Source organism: Durio zibethinus, chromosome 22 (assembly GCF_047325235.1).
Source record: "Durio zibethinus cultivar Kanyao isolate XHJ-2024 chromosome 22, ASM4732523v1, whole genome shotgun sequence".
Classification (NCBI taxonomy): Eukaryota; Viridiplantae; Streptophyta; class Magnoliopsida; order Malvales; family Malvaceae; genus Durio; species Durio zibethinus.
In genome coordinates, this window is record NC_143183.1 from 7,886,658 (window position 1) to 7,908,208 (window position 21,551).

General features: G+C 32.6%; 2 protein-coding genes across 3 annotated transcripts; both read left to right on the forward strand.

Annotated features, from left to right (window-relative positions):
• The first annotated feature begins 6,776 nt into the window (after window positions 1-6,776).
• LOC149512524 (uncharacterized) lies at window positions 6,777-7,370 on the forward strand. Its single transcript, XM_089751464.1, has 2 exons — window positions 6,777-6,902; window positions 7,011-7,370. The coding sequence occupies exons 1-2, from the start codon at window positions 6,777-6,779 to the stop codon at window positions 7,368-7,370; spliced, it is 486 nt and encodes a 161-aa protein (XP_089607590.1).
• A 7,972-nt stretch (window positions 7,371-15,342) lies between these two features.
• Window positions 15,343-21,342, forward strand: LOC111307309 (putative pectate lyase 1). 2 transcript variants are annotated; one of them, XM_022905323.2, is made up of 7 exons: window positions 15,343-15,590; window positions 16,004-16,057; window positions 16,552-16,635; window positions 17,997-18,639; window positions 18,735-18,838; window positions 18,950-19,088; window positions 19,177-21,342. In XM_022905323.2, exons 1-7 carry the CDS (start codon window positions 15,493-15,495, stop codon window positions 19,396-19,398), a joined length of 1,344 nt encoding a protein of 447 aa, XP_022761058.2. In that variant the 5' UTR covers window positions 15,343-15,492; the 3' UTR covers window positions 19,399-21,342. The 2 variants fall into 2 exon arrangements, with proteins under 2 accessions (XP_022761058.2, XP_089608162.1); XM_089752036.1 differs by lacking the exons at window positions 15,343-15,590; window positions 16,004-16,057 and adding an exon at window positions 16,333-16,451 and having other exon boundaries at window positions 19,177-20,068.
• The last annotated feature ends 209 nt before the right edge of the window (window positions 21,343-21,551 follow it).

A 21,551-nucleotide genomic window follows, 5' to 3' on the forward strand; every position in this document is an offset into this window, starting at 1 on the left:
TAAGGGTATCCTATGAGAGGTTCTCCGAGATTCCATTACCAAGCATCCAAATGATGATCAGGGGATGAATGTATTTACTCTAGCCATATATGGGTTGGTCATTTTTCGTAAGGTGTTAGGCCACATTGAGATAGAAGTGGTGGATCTTTTTAAACATATTGAAAAAGGATGTAATCCTGCCTCAGCTATCTTGGCGAAAACCATTAGATCTCTGAACTTTTGTAGACAAAATGACAAGGCAAGATTCATGGGTTGCATACCATTACTATATTTGTGGATGAAAAGCCATTTCGAATGCAAAAAAAGTGCCTTCTCCAAGTTTTATTTCTACACCTAAAACCCTATTAAGGATTTTTATCAAAGCATTTGGCCAAAAGTAAAGACTCAAAAAGAGTGGAAATATTTGTTGCAAGAACTCATAGCTGATCAAATGAAATTGTTAGCTCAATGGATGAACAGGGAACCTATGTTATATCAATGTAGAGATGAGGTAGGTGTTCCACTTTTAAGTCTGAGGAGGTTAATGAGTTATGCATCATTGATGGTAAGGAGACAACATGGAGCTAAACAGCTTACTCCTAAGACTTATAAGCTCAGCCAATTTGATTGTGCATATGGAGAGCCTGAAACTTTTCAGAAAGTTGATAGCATGATCAAGGCTTGGAAAAAGCCTAGGAGGGTAAGTCCTGGACCTTTTACTAATAAGGCCACTCAGAAGTATCTGAATTGAAGAACCAAAAGAGGGTGGGAGATGGCACCTACACCTATAGACCAGTGCCAGTTAATAGACCATGAGTCAGATGATATGTCTCTAGAACTAAAATCTACAAGGAAAGAATATGAAGCAAAAAAAGAAAGATTGAAATAGGAAATTTTGAAGCAGAAAAATTAGAAATCCAAGTCCACAGGATTGCTAAAGAACATAGCAAAGCCTAAAAAGTTATCAAAAAATGGGATGACACCCTTAAGGAATTAAAAGAGTTGCAATAAGAACATAAGAGATTGCGTATATAGGTACAGGCCAAAAAAATAAATGACATAGATTTGGCTTGTGAGAATGAAGAGTTAAAGAAAGAATGTGCATAAATCAAAGATGATTTTGAAGAAGTTTAATAGGAAAATAAAATGCTTTTAGATTATATTTTGAACCTGACACTAAAATTGAATGAACAAAAAGATCATGTCAGAACCCTCATAGAGAAGCACAGAGAACTATCCTATCGGGTGTGGTGTGACAAAAGAAAAGGGTTGGGAAGACAAAGGTATATAAAACACCTCACAACTAAGATAGGCAAAGCAGTGACCAAGGCAGGCTAAATGGCAAAAGATCATAGATAGAGATTGTTGAACTTCATTGAAGAGGCTAAAGACCAATATAAGCAAGTTAAGCATTTTTATAAAGGGACAGTATTAGATTTGATGTAAAATAGACTCTTGTGGAATAAATGAAGTTTACTTTTGTTGAATTTTTTAAAAGGGGTAAATATTTTATTTTATTTTATTTTATTTTCTTATCCATGCATTGCATCACATTCATTCATTCATTATCATAGCATCATCATTGATTTTTAATTGTAGTACTAAGGTATAAGAATAGCTACACACTCATACAACACCTAGGCTAAAGCCAAGAAAATGGAGCAAGATGATGTAAATTGTCTTTAAAAGATAGAAAAGGCTCAAGAGGCACTTGAAGGAAAGTTGAGCAAAATTTTGGAAACCCTAGAAAAGGTAAATAGAAGAAAGGCAATAGAGAAAGATAACCCATCGAAAGCTACTGAATCAACATATTCTCCCTGTTTCAACCCACAATAAACTCAAACTACCCTAATCTTCCAATCGTAACAGATAACTTTTTCAAAGTTTAATTATCCAATATTGACTTATGCACCCAGTCATGAGAACATCCAAAATTATGACAATCTTATTTATGCTAAAAAGGTAGTTGAGCCCATTCTACTCCTTACTATGGATGAGACAAAAGAGAAAGAGAAGTTACAGGCAATTACGCCCTTAAAAAATTCTAAGATTGAGTAGGCAATGAACAGGCTAGAAGAAAGATTAAGGGCTGTAAAAAGAATTGATTTCTACGAGTCTATGGATGCAATAGGGCTTTGTTTAGTACCGAATGTGATGATGTCATCCCAAGTTTGAAGTATCAGAGTTTAAAAAGTATGATGATACTAACTAAGTGTCATATCACACATATCACCATGTATTGTCACAAGATAGCAGCACATACTAGTAATGAAAAGTTACTCATACATGTCTTTCAAGATAGCTTAACTGGGTCTATAGCAAGGTGGTATGTTCAATTAGATGAAACCCACATAAAGACGTAAAAAGATTTGACCTGATCTTTCATTAATCAATACTCCCTTGATCGTCTTTTCTTGCAAAGAATGGAAAAAAAACATCAAAATCCTTCAAGCAATACACTCAAAGATGGCAAGATGTAGCTACTCAAGTATAACCTCTTTTGATGGAAAAAAAAGTCACAATGTTGTTTGTGAGTACTTTAAAATCACCATACTATGAAAGCATGATAGGAAACGCAACTAAAAACTTTGCTAATATAGTGATTTTGAAAGAGATCATTGAAAATGCCATAAAAAATGGTAAACTTAAGAAAGGGAAGTCTTTCAAAAGAGCACCTAAGAAGAAAAAGAGTGAGGCTCAAGTAATGAGTCTTGAAGGGCAATAAGTTAGAAACTACTCTTGACCCACTTATCCTATGCATCACCACACTGTGAACCATACTTTCATTTTTTCTTACCAACCAGTTACACGACCTTTTTATCCATCCTCACCAAGATCCTCTGTTCACCCAATCGGCACTTCAAGTAATGTCAGAGAACCATGAACAAGGGAAAGACCTATTTTTGATCCTATACCCATAAGCTATACGGAGTTATGTCAAAAGCTTTACAAAAACCATCTCATTGCCTTTGTTTTTGCAAAATAACAAACCTTCTTATCTCAAATGGTATGATGTCACTGCTCATTGTGACTACTATTATGGAGTAACAGGCCATTCTACTGAAAATTACCTTTTTTTAAAACAAAAAGTGCAACTTCTGATTAAAGAAGGGTTGATAAGTTTCAACACTAGTGGGAACTCAACACCTAATGTCAATGGGAATCCCTTACCCAACCATATGGTCAATGCATTGGACAAAGACAAAAGGCTTATGAAATGAAAGGTGAAAGAGATCAAGATGTCATTCAACTAGTTATATGACACTTTTTATGAGGCTGGATTGATATGACCAATATCTTTATACACTTATATGGGAGGATGCATCCTCAATCAAAGGTGTACGTATCACAATGGAGTTTTGGGGCATTCAATTAAGAAATGTTGACAAATTTACCAAGAGGTGCAAAAGCTAATTGACTCTCACCAAATAGAGTTATATAAAGAGTTAGGAGACTTGGAAAACATTATGGTGGCTATGAGGAACAGATGGGTGCCAAAGCTTATCACTAAATGTTGTAATGAGAAGTTTCAATCAGTTGGAATAGGTTTGTTCCCAAGTCGGTAGCTTTCAAAATCCCACACTTGTTCCCTTACAAAGATGATAAGGCTATGCCTTGGAGATATGATTATGAGGTAACAACCCAAGGACAAGAAAAAGTTATGCCAAAATCTAAATCTACCAACATAATAAGTGCGAAAGGCATGACTAGAAGTGGGAGATGTTATACTCTAAAAATCTTGAAAAAAATAAGAAAGGGGAAAAAGAAGCAAGGTGAACTAAAAAAAGTTTCATAGAAAGAAACCTCAAATTATGTACTAAAAAATGAGGTATATGAATTTTTGAAACTAGTAAAGCATAGTGAGTACTTTATGATAGAGCAATTGAATAAGATGCTAGCCAAAATTTTTCCCTTAAATTTTAAACCACATTGCAATGCCTTATTAAAGGTGTTGAATCAAGCTTATGTGGCCTATAACGTGTTTGTAGAGTATGTGAATCACTTGGTGAGGAACCTAGTGGTGTCGCATCACATCTCTTTCAATGATGATGAGATTTTGCCTAAAGGTAAAAAGAGCACCAAGGCGTTGCATTTCATCATTAAATGTAAAGGCCATATAGTAATAAAGGTCCCTATTGGTAATGAATCAGTTATTAATGTCATGCTTGTGTACACTTTAGCCAAGTTGCCCTTTGATATGTCACAAATTGAAAGTAGTCAGATGGTGGTCCATGCATTTGATAAGACTAGACGAAAAGTCTTAAAGGATGTTAAGTTGCCCATACAAATTGGGTCGTATGTCTTTAACATAAAATTTCAGGTCATGGATATCGCCCCATCATATAGTTACTTATTAGAAAGGCTATGGATCCATAAAGTGGGTGCCGTCCCCTCCTCATAGCATCAAAAGATCAAATTCAATGTGGAAAGATAATTGGTGATTATGGCTGAAGAGGAATACTTATTGGTGACCCAACCCATAAATGCCCCCATATGTGGAAGTAGTAGAGGAATCATTAGAATGTTCTTATCGATCTTTTCAACCTGTTAATGTAGTTCAACCAGATTTTGATCAATTGGATGGTTAACAAGGGTTGAAGTATTAGGTTCGACTTAGGCAAAAGCCTTTAAGAGATAAGAGAGCTTCTTAAAATTTAGGATTAAGTTATAGATCAGGACTAGGTTATGAGACAAAAAAAATGCAAAACAACAGCAGAAGGGCAAAGAATGGACCAATAATCTTTTTCCACTTAAATGAAACTTTCATTCCTAGAAGATACATGCATTTGAGAGTTGAAGAAGACATAAAAGGAGAACCAAAATGGGAGAAAACTTTTGCCAAGCTATCTATTCATATGGTGGATAATGAATGTCAAAATGAGGAAGTTTTGGTTTATCCATGCCCACTTAGTTATGAATTGAATAATTAAAGGGTCATCCAGATGCTTGTTGTTTTTAATTTTTTCTCTATGTAATCACATCTCCTAATTACTTATGTCCAAAAGCATTAGAATGAACTCTTATGTTTGAGCCCTTTATTTTTTATTATTTTAATAAAAGTAAGAGCATGCATTTTATCCATTTCTTCTATTCATTCATCCTCCCATCAAAAATTTCTTGCCAATATCTCCTATTCTATTAACTTTTAGGTCCCCAAAGGAATGTGAAGGTAATCATGACAATGATCCGAGGTTTAATTTTAAAAATTCGATTAATATCGGTGAACTTAATACTAAAGAAGACTTTAAGGAATACACTTTGTCTTCAAATTTAATGAGGCTAGTTGAGTAAAAAGATAAGTCCATTGAGCTTAATCAAAAAGTTGTTGAACTGATCAATTTGGGTGATGCTGAAAATAAAAAAAAAGTTAAGATCGGTGCTTCACTTTTAGTAGTTGATCGACAATAGATAGAGGATTTGTTTCAGGAATTTAAGGATGTGTTTGCCTGGTCCTACTAAGATATTCTCGAGTTCAGCACTAAAATAGTAGAGCACAAGTTACCTTTGAAGTTGGAATGCAAATTGATGCAGCAGAAGTTGAGAAGGATGAAGCTAGAGATGTTATTGAAAATCAAAGAAGAGGTAAAGAAATAATTTGATAGAGGCTTTCTACAAGTAGCCAAATATCCTAAATAGGCGGTTAATATAATACCTGTCCCCAAGAAGGATGTAAAGGTACGAATATGTGTAGAATATTGAAATCTAAATAAAGCTAGTCCAAAAGATAATTTTCTTTTACCTTACATAGATACACTAATGGATAATACAGCTCTTCATTTAGTGTTCTCTTTTATGGATGAATTTTTTTACTATAATCAGATAAAGATGGCCTAAGATGATATAGAAAAGACCATATTTATCACTATGTTAGGAACTTTCTGTTACAAGGTTATGCCCTTTGAACTAAAAAACGCTGGGGCAACTTATCAAAGGGCTATGGTAACACTTTTTCATGACATGATACATAAGGAGATTGAAGTGTATGTGGATGACATGATCACCAAATCCCGAAAGAGAGAGGATCATGTAATCAATCTCAAAAAATTATTTGAGAGGTTGATAAAGTTTCAACTTAAATTGAATATGACCAAATGTACATTCGGAGCCAAATCAAGGAAGTTATTAGGGTTTATAATCAATGAAAGAGGGATAGAAGTTGATCTGGACAAAATCTAGGCTATCCAAAATTTATCCCCACCAAGCACACAAAAAGAAGTTTAAGGTTTCTTGGACAGATTGAACTATATCTCTCAATTCATTTCTCAACTCACATTTAAATGTGATCCCATTTTCAAACTCCTTTAAAAAAATAATCCTGGTGAATGGAATGAAGAGTGCCAAAAAGCTTTTGGCATGGTCAAGCAATACCTATCAAATCCTCCAATATTAGCACCACTTGTTATAGGGAAACCACTAATTTTGTACATAGTGGTATATGAGAAATCAATGAAATGCGGTTGGGGTAGCAAGATGAATCTGACAAGAGGGACAAGGCTATTTACTACCTAGTAAGAAGTTTATAGAATATGAGTCCAAGTACTCAGTACTCAAAAAGATGTGTTGTGCTTTGGCTAGGACAGCTAAAAAATTTAAGCAATACATACTTTATCATACAACTTGGCCATAGCTAAATTGGATCCCATTAATTGCATCTTTGATAAGCCACTGTCAGGAAGAATCACAAGATGGCAAGTGATGCTCTCATAATATGACATAGTATATGTGAGTTAAAAGTAATAAAAAAAAGTGTCATTAATAAATTTTTGCTAGATAGGGCCACTAATGATTATAAACCTATGAAGCTTGACTTTCTAGATGAAGAATTAATGGCCATCTTAGGGTTAGAAAAAAATGATGATGGGGAAGAGATATGGAGAATGTATTTTGATGGGGCTGCTAACGCCTTAGGGCATGGGATTGAAGCAATATTGATATCTCTAACAAGATATTAGTACCCTATAACAGCAAGATTAAACTTCTACTATATCAATAATGTGACTAAATACGAAGCTTGTGCTATGGGGTTGCAGGTGACTTTGGACAAAAAAATCGAGACGTTACAGGTGTTTGGAGATTCAGTCTTAGTTATTTATCAATTAAAAGATGAATGCGAGATAAGGAATTTGAAGCTCATCCTTTACCATAATTACATCTTAAAGTTGTGCAAACAATTTGAAAATATCCAGTTTGAACATTTGCCCCATGAAGATAATCAAATAGCAGATGCCTTGGCAACTTTAACTACGATGATGCAAATTGGCAACACAGTTGAAATTCAACCCATTAAAATAGATGTCAAAGACATGCCAGTATATTATGATAATTTAAAGGAAGAAGAAGATGGTAACCCTTGGTATCATGACATTATGCGATACCTAATGGATCAATAATACCTGGATCAAGCAACAGAAAAAGACAAAAAGGTCTTAAAGAGGTTAACTATAAGATTCTTTTTGTATGAGGAAATTTTGTACAAAAAAGGTAAAGACCAAGTATTATTACGTTGTGTAAATGCTTTTAAAGCCAAGAAGATCAATAACGAGGTGTATGATGGTAGCGAGGTGCATGATGGCATGTGTGGAACGATACGAATGGGCATATGATGGCAAGACAGATTATGTGAGTTAGATATTATTGGTTGACAATGGAAAAAGATTGCATCGATTATGCTAAAAATTGTCACAAATGTCAGATTTATGCTAATAAAATCCATGCTCCACCTAGCATTTTACATGTTATAGCACCACCTTGGCCATTTTTTATGTAGCAGATGGACGTTATTGGTCCTATTACCCTAAAGGCTTCAAATGGTAATAGATTCATTTTTTTGATGATTTCACTAAATAGGTCAAAACTGCCTCTTTTCACATTTGTGACTAGATCAGTAGTCTACAAATTTATCAAAAAAAAAATCTACAGATATGGGCTCCTAAAAAGAATCATCTCAAACAATGCAAAGAATTTGAATAATAAAATAATGCAAGTATATTTTCAGTTCAAAATCAAACATCACAATTTAGCTCCATATCGCCAAAAAATGAATGAGGTAGTAGAAGCTACAAATAAGAATATCAAAAGGATTCTAGAGAAGATGATTGAAACATATAAGGTTTGGCACGAGAAATTGCTTTTTGCTCTACATGCATAGCAAACCTCTATGCACACGTCTACTAGGGTAACTCATTTTTCCTTGGTTTATGGAATGAAAGTTGTATTGCCATTAAAAGTGGAAATTCCATCTCTAAAAGTCCTAAAAGAAGTGGGGTTAGCTGAGTGGATTTGGAAGTGCTATGAGTAATTGAATTCTATTGAAGAAAAGATATTGACAGCAATTTGCCATAGCCAACTGTACCAAAAGAGAACAATAAGAACACATGACAAAAAGGTCCAACCTCATCAATTTCAAGAAGAAGAGTTGGTATTGAAAAGAATCTTTCCAAGCCAGTATGATGATAGAGGGAAATGGACTAAAAATTGAGAATGACCATATGTTGTAAAAAGAGCTTTTCGAGAAGAGCCTTAATCTTATCAAAAATGGATGGTGATAAGCTTTCCAACCCTATTAATTTTGACATCGTGAAAAAGTACTTTGCTTGAACCTAAAAAAAAAGAATAAAGAATATAAAAAAAAGTTCAAGTTGAAAACTCGACAGGGTAACTTGAACCCCAAAAAAAATGGGGGGGTTCAAGTTGAAAACTCAACACGACAGCTTGACCCAAAGAAAAATTTTGAGTTGAAAAGCCAAAAGGGTGGTTTGAACCAAAAAGGAAAAAAGTTTAGAAAAGTGACTTGAATTGAATGAAGGCAAACTCAGATGAAGATAGCGTCACTTGAAGAGTGTGCCAGAGACATTGAATTTTTAAGAGCTCTAAAGTGTCGGGGCATCGTGTTTTGATTGAATTTTTGAAAAAATTTGAGATTTGTTGTCATGATTATCTGATCATTTGTCTTGTGGCATTGCTATTCCCAAATTGCCATCCCTGTCCACTATCTTTTTGTTTCTATACCATCATCTGTAATTTATTGCTTGTCTGAACAAATGAAAGCCATATTATTGTTCTCTCATAATTTTATACCTTGCCATGAATAGAAGAAGTGCATAACTTGCATATCATATTTTGAAATTAAGATAGTGATTAATAATTGAATAATGTCATTGTTACTTTGAAAAAATTGAAAGAGATAAGGACCAAAGATGAATGCCTCCCATTAAAAGAAAATTAATGACTGTAAAAAGGTCCCCTTAGGGTAACAATAACTACTCATTTAGGGATAGTTTCCTTATTAAGAGGATACAAAGCAAAGAATGCAGATGAAAGTTGTGGAAACCTTAATACCATAATAAATGTTCCATTTGCAAACATTCATATCATTACATGACCATTCATCATAGGTTTCGATCTCGACACTAGTCAAATCATATTCAGACTTGCAGCATTGTCCCAATCTTTAATATTCAACCTTGATTGGGTCTTGGTCATTTTTTGACTTGCAACAATATCTCAGTCATCCGATCTTAACTCAGGTCAAATCATATTTAGACTCGTAGCATCATCCCAATCATTAATATTTGACCTCGACTTAGTCTTGGTCACTTTTTGACTTGTAGTAATGTTTCAGTCATCTGATCTTGGCTCAGATCAGATCATATTCAGACTAATGATATCTTCTCGATCATTAATCTACGACCTTGACTCGATCTTAGTCATTTTTTGACTTGTAGCATTATCTCAGTCATCTGATCTCGACTCAGGTTAGATCATATTCAGACTCACAGCATCGTCTCGGTTATTAACCTACAACCTTGACTCAATCTTGATCACTTTTTGACTTGTGACATTGTCCTAATCATCCGATCTTGGCATAGGTCAGATCATATTCAGGCTTGTAGCATTGTCTTGGTCATTAATATATGATCTTGACTTAGTCTTGATCACTTTTCAAAATCACAACACCATCCCAGTCATTCCGTCTTGGTTCAATCTAGATCATTCTCTCAATCAGAGATTCAATTTTGATCGATTTCGCTTGCTGATTTGACTCGAGCAAAATAGGTGTCTAGGTATTTACATCATCTCTATCTAATAATGATGTGCAATGAGGCATAGCTGTAGAGACCCATCTATGTTCAAAACGAAATGAGGTTGATTGACCTGGATATTACTATAAGTTTACTACATTATATATTATATTATTATTATATATTTATCACCATTATTATATACTATAGTATATCATATTACTTTACTATTATTATATTATTGCTATATTATTATTATTATTTTTTAATTATTTTTATTCTTATTATTATTAGTATTATTATTATCTTTTATTTTTTTTTTTTATTTTCCTTTTGTGCAATATGCACGTGGATAGTGAAATCAAATATTAGGATTAGAACCCACCACATGGTCAAAATTTTAATGCAAGATCATATCAATATGTGATTACTGAAAATTTGGGACATAAAATCCCATCTAGACAGAATTCAATACCAAAATTCAAGCCTGGGATTGATTTTGTTAGGTTTCTAAAATTGATCTTAAAGTTGCCTATAAATTGGACTAACTCTACAGAAGACAAACACGAAGAGAAATTCCTTGAAAGAAAGGTCTGGAGAAATTTTGGGCAAGTAAGGTATTCGGGAATTTTGATTTTGGGATTTACGGGTTCAATTTAAAGTCTTTGAGTGTGATTTTGGGTTTTTAAAAGTAGGGTTAAGACTCTGGAGAATTCTAGAAGCAATCTGGGAGTAATATAGGGAAATTTGGAGAAATCTAGGATTTTTTTGGGTTTAGGATGAACATTTGAATTTTTCGATGAGGTTGAATTTTTTGGTGGAATTTTGGCAAGTTTTTCAAAAACCGACAAGTTTTTTAGTTTTCGATTGAATTTTTTGACAATATCTCTAAAAACCAATGGGCCTTTTAGTTTTCGATGAAACTTTTTAGCATGGTTCTTGGTTGTTTTAGAGAGAAGGCAGAGGATTTTCAAGCTAGAAAGAGAATGGCTCGAGTCTGAGGAAAATGCTGAAGATGTGCCTTTTATACTATTCCAGAATGACAACATTTTGGAAGCCTTGACCCATAAGTGACCCAAAAAGGATCTGCATGTTGACCTTGGTACTAACCCGACCCAATCACAAGTTTTCCTTTTTTGATTTTATTTTTATTTTTTGATTTTATTTTTATTTTTTGATTTTATTTTATTTTATTTTTAACTCATTTTATTTTTAATTTTTTCTAGTTTTATTTTTTTAAGAAATTTTATTTATGTTATTTTATTTTTGAAGATAAATCAGTTTTTAAAAAAAAAAAGAAAAAAAATAATTCCATAACAAAAAGAAAGATATTTTTCAAATAAAATCCTTACAAAATAAATTCATAAGTTCTACCAAACTATTGAAAAATTTTTATGGGTTTAATTTTTAAAATGTAATCCACCAAACTATTGAGAAATTTCATAAATCATTTTTAAAAAAATTTTTAAAAAATAATTTTTATCTTCTAAATTATTAGAGGATTGTTTTAAAGTATGTTCTATCAAACTATTGAGAGACTTTACTAATTTTCTTGAAATAAAATAAATTAACAAATCTGACAACGGAACCTCTTCAGAATGGGATACTAATCTCTATGAATACTCCTAAGGTAAGAAAATTATCTTAAATTGCTACCAAACTATTGAAATAATTTTAAGATTAATTTTTAATATTAAATAATTTGGTAACTTACAAATATAATCAAGGCTTGGATAATCTAAAATCAAATTGGTATCATCCTTTGGATAGGAGGTGTTATAACCTTCCTCATTAACCAACTCTTGAACTTAACATCTAGCTTTATGGATCAAAATATGTTTTAGGTAACCAATCACACCTAAACAAAAAAGATTAATGACGACTCTTCTTATCTATATCTAACAATAGTTTCACGATCTATACATTATGACAGGTAACATTAAAATAAAAAATTTATCGCAACTAAAATTTTAATACTTCAACATACTAGTGTATATAAGATGATAGCGTATATACGATGATAATCAACTATTCTATTAGAATTCTTATTACTAGTAGCAATGTTGTAATAATAGGATCATAGATTGAATTGGATGTCGATTTAATCAATCAATTAATTGCGAACATTAATTTGACTATAATAACCACAATGCTATGAGTTTCCTTTCCTTGAATCATGCATTTTCTTAGCATGATCGATCTCTCTTTTGTTCATTTTGCCAAGTTTTCTGGTACTAAACTAATATCTTTTTATTATCTTTTGCTTTGAAAATACTTAATTTTATACAATCAAATGTGACCGTAATTTGACTGCCCTGACTTTTTGCATGACTGAAGGAAATCAAATATTTCTTTGGAAATCAAATACTTTTAAGAAATGAAAAGAAGGAATCACATGACGCCCTGAACCACAAATTGGACTCTTGTAATTGAATACAAAAGCGGATATTTCCCTCGGGATTTTGTTTTTTTCATTGGAAAATATATTTCTATAAAAATTTTCTCAAGCAAAACGTCACAACAATAATTAAAATGGATTGTTACGACGATGCTACCTTAGACTGTCAAATAGTAACTTTGAAATGGTTAATAAATGGTAAAAGGATTAAAAAAAATCTTTCGAATAAATATTTAATAATCATTTAAATATTTAATATTTTGTTGTAATTAATTAAATCTTAAATTTTTTAATTTTGAATTCGTTTAATCTTTAAATATTTATTTTAATCTTAATTGAATTATCGATTGGATGAAAATAAATGTTGATGGTTAACTAATTTTTATATAATAAAAGTTCAATTGATAAAAAATATATGCTTGAAGATTTAATTGATTGTAATAAAATAATAAAATTTTAAATGATTATGGAATTTTTATTCAAAGATTTTTTTATTTTTTGCCTTAATAAATGGTATATGGAGGACATGAAATCAAAATACATTCAAGATGGATAAATTATCTTAAACGTCAAAGTTTTTAGAATATACCAACAGAACCACCGAAAGAGTTTTTAGAATTCATCGTCGGAATGAAAGATTTATCACATATTCATCTAAAGTAAATTAAAAAATTAGAAAATGAATATATATTTTGAAAGATATATGATAGTTTTTTTAATATTATTTATGAAATTTAAAAACTTTATCAGTTACGTATAAAAAATTATCTCATTTTCTTAATGAGTTAATATTTTTTAATATACCATCAATAAAAAATTTTCAACTCTAAAAATATGTTAAAGAGGTTAAAAAAAAAAAAAAAAACTAACATGAGCATGTTTTTAAGTATATATATATATATATATATATATATATATATATTATCAACAAGTACGTGGCAATTCTCTTCTCATAGTAATAGAGTAAAAAAACCTGGATCAACAATGTATGAAATAATTTTTTATTGAATAATTTCGAATTAGAAAATGATGTGTCTAAATGAAGCATCATGGATAAAAAAATTGTAAATCTAAATGGCCAAACCATTTACTGTGGAAGAAGAGGGCTTGTCAAATTCAGTCGACATATTGTTCGGCTCATGAACATTAAATTGATGAAGTGAATTTGTCAGTTGAATTACTAATTTTCCTATTTCAACGCCAATCAAACATGGTCATATACATTCCTTTAAAAACAAACATAACAAAAAGGAAACTCGTTATTATATCTGAAAACAGCCTTGTGAGACAAAAAGAAAGAGGACAATTTCGTTCCCCGACTAGTTTAATCTTTGCTTGGAATCAAAATTTCCCAACCTTCTTAAGGCCGTGATTGGCGCACATGTAATTTTAATTCCACTAAAATTTCAATTAAATTTTAGGTTAAATATAAAATTAATCCCTATATTATATATTTTTTGTCAATTTAATACTTTAAAAAATTAAAATTATTAATTTGTTATTCGAACTTTTATTTAATCATCCACTTTGTTATTCCAAATTAACGTTATTAGTTAACTTGTTAATATGTTATGAACAATTAATAATATGTTGATACATTTTAAAAAGTTCAATCAAAGTCATATTATTAATTGCCATGTAAGCCTTTAAAAAATTAAAAACTTTTAAAATTTTAATAAAAAATAAAAAAAATGAAAATTTTAATAAAAATAAAATTTTCTTAAATTTTAAAAATTCACAAAACTTAAAAAATTGAAAATAAAAAATCTATAGTAAAATATTTTTCAAATTAAAAAAATTCTAATTTTTTTTAAAAAAATATTAAAATTTATAAAAAAAATTCTTAAAATTTTAAATAAAAAATTTCATAAATCTGAACTATGCTACAAAATTATAAATAATTGAAAAATAAACAATTTAAAATTTAATAAAAATCCAATAAAAATAAAAAATCTAAAAATTTCATAAAATATATAAGAAAAATAAAAATTGTAACATTAAAAAATGAAAAATTTTCAGAAAATTTAAAAACTTTTTACAATTGTTTAAAAATTTTTAGATTTTAAAAAAATAGATTTTTATTATTTTCAATTTTTAAAACTTTTCTAATTAAAAAAAATTAGTTTTATTAAATTTTTATTTTGTTAATTTTTTAGAAATTTTTTGAATTTTTATTAAAATTTTTTAATTTTTAAAGTTTTCATATTTTTAAAATTTGTTAAAATATTTCAATTTGTTAATTTGTTTATGATTGTTAAAATATTCAGATTTTTAAAATTTTTTTTTAACTTTTTTTAATTTAAAAAAAGTTTTCTTTTAATATTGAGGTAGTAATTGATTATGTGATACCGATTCAATTTTTTTTTTCATATGTCATTATTTTATTAGATATTAATATCATAATTGAAAGTTAATGATAATGTTAATCTTAAATATTAAAATAGATGACGGAATTAAAATTGAAATATCAAACTAAAAATTAAATTTTTTAGATATAAACTAATAAAAAAATATAATACAAAAGTAATTTTTATATTTAACTCTTAAATTTTTAATTAAAACTATAATAAATTCACTAACTACACTTTATTCAAAACCGCAAATTCAGAAGGAAACCGTGTCATTCCGATTCCCCTATCCCTTACGGCCTATAATATCTGACGTGGCATTATCCCGAGGTTAAAATAGTAAAATTGAACTTGTTTAACTTCAGTGAAATGGCAAGTCAGAACCTACGATGTGCACCTGAGATAGCGAGGGAGCAAGGGAGACCGTTAATGGCGGTTAGGTATAATTGGTTAAAGTAAACCTAAAAGGTAAACCTAACAAGAAAACGGTAACGTTTAATAGCTTGGTATGTAGCGGCGTCGTCTTTGTTTTTTTCTTGCGGTTTTTTTCCTGCTCGTGGCTCTATAAAAGCCGTTTTCTTGGAGCTTGTACTCTGACTCTTCCTGCTTCGTCTCCTTGTTCTTCTTTTCTTTGCTCTCTCTTCCTCAGCTTTTGTCTATTTTTCTTTTCGTTTGGTTGTCTGCTTGGATACAGAGAAAACGAGGGAGAAAGCTTTTGAGTACCGAAGAAGAAGAGAAAGTTGCAATGGCGGTTTCCAAGAAATGGGTTTTTACTTCTTTAGCGGTTCTGTTTGTGTTTCTTGTTGGAGCAATGGCCACTGTACGGACAGACAACGCTTCCAGGTCTCTCTTTTCAACTTCAGTTTTCAAGCTTTCTCTATCTACAGTCTCTCTGTATTATTTTAGTAAAAGAAAGAAACGGAGGCTCCTCTGTTTTTTCTTTTTCAGTTGGGGGGTTTTGTCTTGCAAAATTTCAACCTACATTATCTAAATTATGTAGAAATTTGATTGGCTAGATCTTGAAAATATTCTTGAAAAATGAATCTTATCCTTAACAACAAATTGGAATTATGTTTCTAACGACTCCATTAATATCCCTCTTCAAAATTTTCATCCAACACTTAGAAAATGAGATCCGCTGTCCTTTTTCAATGCAAAATGAAAATGACTCCTAACTACAAAATAATACAAAATCTATTTATTTATTTATTATATATTTCCCATATTTATTTGTTTTTTATAAATATATTTTACAGCAATGTGGAGACAGAGAAGGTGCAGAGCTCAAAGAACTCAACAATGGCAGCCAGGTAAAGGAGAGCTCAAAACACTAGCTTTTTTTCCTCTTTATTTGCGCCTACTTTTTTTTTGTTGGTTAAAAACTGATCTCAGCCGTTCGTTTTATCTTCTTTCGTGTATGGTTGGCCTGTTGGATCATGGGAACGGTACTATTTTATCCATTCTAACAACAAAATAACGATCCCAGCCGTTGAGATCCAGATCCCTAGATCTCAACCGTTTATTCCGTTACTCAGATTCCTTCTTTCGTTGGTTAGCTAGAATTACCCTTCAAATCCAATAAAAAAAAAAGAGGTTCGTATTATAATGTGAAAGGCCATTTTAGAAATTCCCGCTGACGGGTCGCCTCGCGGTTTCTCTCTCTTCCGCCCTCGAAACACTTTTTTAACAGTTTTGGGAGCTTGGGTGAACAGTCTTCTTTGGGCAGTGTACTTGCTGTAATGTACACATATTGTTTGTTTTTGGTTTTGGGTTTTTAATTCAGTGAGTTTGTTTGTAATTTCAGGTCAGAAGAGGCTGAGCTATTGAATGAGCATGCGGTGGCTGACCCAGAGGCCGTAGCAACCGAGGTCGAGACCATCATTGACATGTGCGTCTCTCCTTTTCAATCTTCTCTTACCTTAACATTACTTCATCTATACGAACATTCAAGCAAATAATATAAGAGTTCCTTTTTTTTTTTTTTAGCTAAAATTGATATTTATTCAATTTAACTGCTAGTAAATGTTAGGGGAAGGATTTGGGTTTTAGATTTTTTAGTAGTTTACAAGTAAGAGAGCGCAAATTTATTATGGTAGATGTGGTATTAGTAGTATTTATTTGCTTCGGGTTTGTTAGTTTTTACCAAACACCATTTGTCATTGTTAGTGATTAAAAGCGAATCCGAGGGAATCAAAACTGTCACGTTCTCAAATCTGTTACATTCTTGGTCATGTCATGTTTATCATATTGTTGTTTTACTACATCCCTCCATCCCTTACTCTGAGCTCCACCACTATTTTGGTCAGATCCGTGTTACACGTTCCTGTCTCTTTCTTTCTCTTTTGTTCAATCCAATACTGTCATTTTACAGGTACTTGAGGGTACAAAAAATTTTCACACGCTTATTCAAAGAAAATGTCCAAATCACTCACTTTTTTCTTAAGTTTTAACAATTTAACCTCTTATATTATAATTAAAGTTTCATTACATCACATTGACTGTAGATTCACGTTAATTGTCTTTTCATGCAAATTGCAACATACTTCTCTCCCATAAATATAATGACATAATTGACAACCCTTTTTTTTTTTACCTATTTTCAATCACTATCCCTTATTTTCTTTCTATTTTTTAATTATAAATGTATAGTACAACTGCTTATGATAGGCAGAAGGAAACAAAGAAAGTCATTTTCTCAATCTATTGTTAATTGGACTATGGTATAGTTTTTGAGAGGAAAACAAAAATTGGGTAACGGATTCTTTTTTTGTATCTGTGTTAGTAATTAAAATTGCAGATCTTTTGTTTTTTCCTTTACTTTTTTAGGTTTTTTCTTTTTGGCAAACAACAGCATTTTCCTGTTTGCTGCAAAAGGACAAGCTAAAAACATACACACACTCTCTTTTGGTTCTTTTCTTTAAAATGAATCGAAGCATCATTCCTAGCCGTTATATCTGGAAACCTTATTGTCCTCATGAATTGACAAACCCTTTGTCTGTTTATGCATTACCTTTCCTATTGGGATCTGATTAAGGTCCTCACTCCTCTGCAGAAGGTAGTATGGAAAGTGGGGCTAATTTACCCCCACCGACAAACTTTCAATAGTAAAACCAGAAATGTTAGTAATAATTCTTTTACAACCAGGAAATTTTAGACAATGACAAATTATGATTTTAATGTTAGTCGCTGTTAATAGTAACATTTAATAATAATGCCTGATGTATAAATGTACATTTGATATGATGGCAGGAATATTCACAATGTGACTGAAAGGAGGAAGTTGGGGTTCTTCTCATGTGGAACCGGTAACCCCATTGATGATTGCTGGCGTTGCGACTCTAATTGGCAAAAGAACAGGAAGAGACTTGCTGATTGTGGCATTGGTTTTGGAAGGAATTCAATTGGTGGCCGTGATGGACGCTTCTATGTTGTCACCGACCCTAATGATGATGACCCTGTTAACCCCAAGCCTGGGACCTTGCGTCATGCTGTGATCCAGGACCAGCCTCTTTGGATTGTGTTCAAGAGGGATATGGTTATTACATTGAAGCAGGAATTGATTATGAACAGCTTTAAGACCATTGATGGTCGTGGAGTGAACGTACATATTGCTAATGGGGCATGTATCACAATCCAATTTGTTACTAATGTGATTATTCATGGTCTTCATATTCATGACTGTAAACCCACTGGCAATGCCATGGTGAGAAGCTCACCGTCTCACTTTGGGTGGAGGACAATGGCTGATGGTGATGCAATCTCCATCTTTGGTTCCAGCCACATCTGGGTTGATCACAGTTCTCTCTCTAATTGCGCTGATGGTCTTGTTGATGCTATCATGGGCTCAACTGCCATTACCATCTCCAACAACCACTTCACCCACCATAATGAGGTAATTTTGCTGCATATTGTTCTTGTAACTCAATTTTAATATGTAGCATCCTTATTAATGGTAAAGAACTGTTTTGCATCTGTGATTAAATGTAGGTGATGTTGCTGGGTCACAGTGACTCTTACACCAGGGACAAGCAGATGCAGGTGACCATTGCCTACAACCATTTCGGAAAGGGACTTATCCAGAGAATGCCGAGGTAGTGCAGTTAATTCAACCTTTCACCTTAAAAACCCGTTCGTTATCCTGTCAATTTCAATGGAAGTAAAAAAGGTAATCTGATAAATGAATTGGATTTTGATTAATGCAGGTGTAGGCATGGGTACTTCCATGTGGTGAACAATGACTACACTCACTGGGAAATGTATGCTATCGGTGGAAGTGCAAACCCTACCATCAACAGCCAGGGTAACAGATATGCAGCTCCAACGAACCCATTTGCAAAGGAGGCATTGTCTCAGTCTCATTCTTTTAGTCCCACAGTGAGATTCACATCCTGAATATGTTGATCATTTTTTGATTGATTGGCTTGAGCAGGTCACCAAGAGAGTGGAGACAGCTGAAAGCCAGTGGAAGAGCTGGAACTGGAGGTCAGAAGGAGACTTGCTGCTTAATGGTGCCTACTTCACTCCATCTGGAGCAGGAGCCTCAGCCAGCTATGCCAGGGCCTCAAGCTTAGGAGCCAAGGCCTCTTCCATGGTTGGAGCCATGACTTCCAATGCTGGTGCTCTTCCCTGCCGCAAAGGCAGGCAATGCTAGTATATCCCCCCAATCAATTACATTGGCTAAAAAAGGGCCATTTACAATCTTTTCTATTTTCCCCTTTTTCCATCATTCTAAAAAATTTAAAGCACCACCTACCAAAATATCCAATATTCTATCCATAGTTTCTTTACTCAAATACCCGCATCATCACATATTTTGACAAGAGGACATTTTTTTTACACATTGTCATCATATTGTCCTACCCACTCCACTCATTCTGTTTGTCAATCTGTTTATTTTCTCAACCTCGGCTTGCTTCAATTCAAGTAAAAAAAAATCTGTCTTGGAAGCAGGTGCGGAAGGGTTGCCCATTTTTTCTTTCTTTTTTGCCTATTAAGCTTTCTGGTCTTTCTCACCTTCACCTAATTTCCATCTTTAACCGCCATTTGGTCCATCCTTCTGTTCCCCAGCGTCAATCTTGGTCTCTACATACTCTTTTGTCTTTTGGGTTATAGGTCTTAATGATTTGATGAATTTTTCTTTTTTTTTTTTTTTTAAATGTGTCAACTCATACAAACGATAGTATGAATGTCATACTTCCGAGTTATTGAAAGACTTTGTTATAGATGATGCATAGCAGTCAAACAGCAGTTATGTTTCTTTTATTAACTTCTACTTTTCTTTGCTTTTTCTTTCTCAATGGGAACAATCCTTCTTTTTATTCACTTTTTGGTTCTGCAGTTGTGGCTATCTTCGATGCCAGCTCGCTCCCCTGTTCATGCTTTTTCCTCAGCCAGCCAGCCAGCCAGCCAGCATTAGTGATTCTTTCATGTTCCCACCTGCCATCCCCACATGACCATAAATAAATTCATTAATCACTGATATCATGACTCTTCTTTTAAGCTTTTGGTCTTAACCAAAATGATGCAATTCTGCCCAATTGCTTTAAATAGTACTACAACCATCATCTGGTTAAAATCTTGCCTAGGAGTAGTAGTTACACTTTCCTCCAAACAATAAATCTCAAATTTAGACACACATTTCCTAATCATCTGAAACATTTATAAAATGATGAGTCCGGTAATTCTAGGGCAAATATACCATTCAGGCAATGCAATATAATTCCTATAGCGCAATTCAAGGTTCATGGAAAATTCAAAACTTCATTCTAATACAGGAACATTATCCTAAACAAATTTGGCAGAAATTGAACAGAATTGACGGTAACCAAACTCCGGAACTAATTTGCAAATTCAAAACGGGATTCACTTAATTTGCATGTGAAAAGTCAATGCGCAATACTACCACTTCCACTTTCGCTTTTGAGAGCAAGGAGTAAATGAGGATCATGCCTTGTCTATAACAAATCGGTCGAGCTTCGTCACAAAGTGGCTAAAACATAACAGATGGATGGCTGTGAAGCAGAGAGGAAGTGATGATGAGCCCTAGACTCACAGTCACGTGGAAGATGATGGACTCACCAAATGCTGTGGCCTGTGGGTTTAGGGGGCCCCATCAGGCATGTGCTTCTCCAAAGACAAATTGCATTTGCATGAGACGTAATGGGACCATTCTCTTTCTATCCCCAGCTTGCACATTATATACATCATATGTCAATACATAAACATGAAAATCTACTCCTGTCACTGCACCACCCTCATGCATTAACCTGTCATTGTTTTTGTTTTCTTCTTCCCCAACGTCGATATAGTGTTTTTCACTAACTCAAGTTGATCCTTTCCTTTGTGTAAATTGAGTGGCCTTGAACTCCAAATTTAACAATATGGAAGCCAATATGGTGTGGTTATGGGATGGTAACAAAATTTTGTATCAACGAATGTTGGAATGCAAAGACAAAAGTTTGCTGTGTTGTGACGTTAACTTGAAAATTAGGACCAATATTTGGTTATAGGAAGGTTGTTTTTGAAATGATCTCATCTACAATCCTAGGTTATTCCAAATTCACAATTTATAAAGAGACATTTGATTGCGAATTACTAAATTTTGATAAATAATTTCAAAAGAAAATGATATTGAAGAAAAATATGTGATTCTTAAATTTTATTGACTCAAGAAATGTAAGATTATTATGTTTGGTTTAAAGAAAAATAAAATTATAAATCAAAAGTAAAATGCAGACTAATTAAGCAATTGTTTTGTAATCACAAAACATTGATACTTGAGGATACAAAAACATCCTTTCGCTG

Bases quoted from the DNA above. Each gene is read 5' to 3' on its own strand.
- LOC149512524 (XM_089751464.1), top strand. From the start codon at position 6,777: ATGAAGCTTGACTTTCTAGATGAAGAATTAATGGCCATCTTAGGGTTA. The intron at 6,903-7,010 runs GCAATATTGATA...ATGGGGTTGCAG, and splicing joins CCTTAGGGCATGGGATTGAA to GTGACTTTGGACAAAAAAAT.
- LOC111307309 (XM_022905323.2), top strand. From the start codon at position 15,493: ATGGCGGTTTCCAAGAAATGGGTTTTTACTTCTTTAGCGGTTCTGTTT. The intron at 16,058-16,551 runs GTAAAGGAGAGC...TTGTAATTTCAG, and splicing joins AACTCAACAATGGCAGCCAG to GTCAGAAGAGGCTGAGCTAT. The intron at 18,839-18,949 runs GTAGTGCAGTTA...TGATTAATGCAG, and splicing joins CTTATCCAGAGAATGCCGAG to GTGTAGGCATGGGTACTTCC.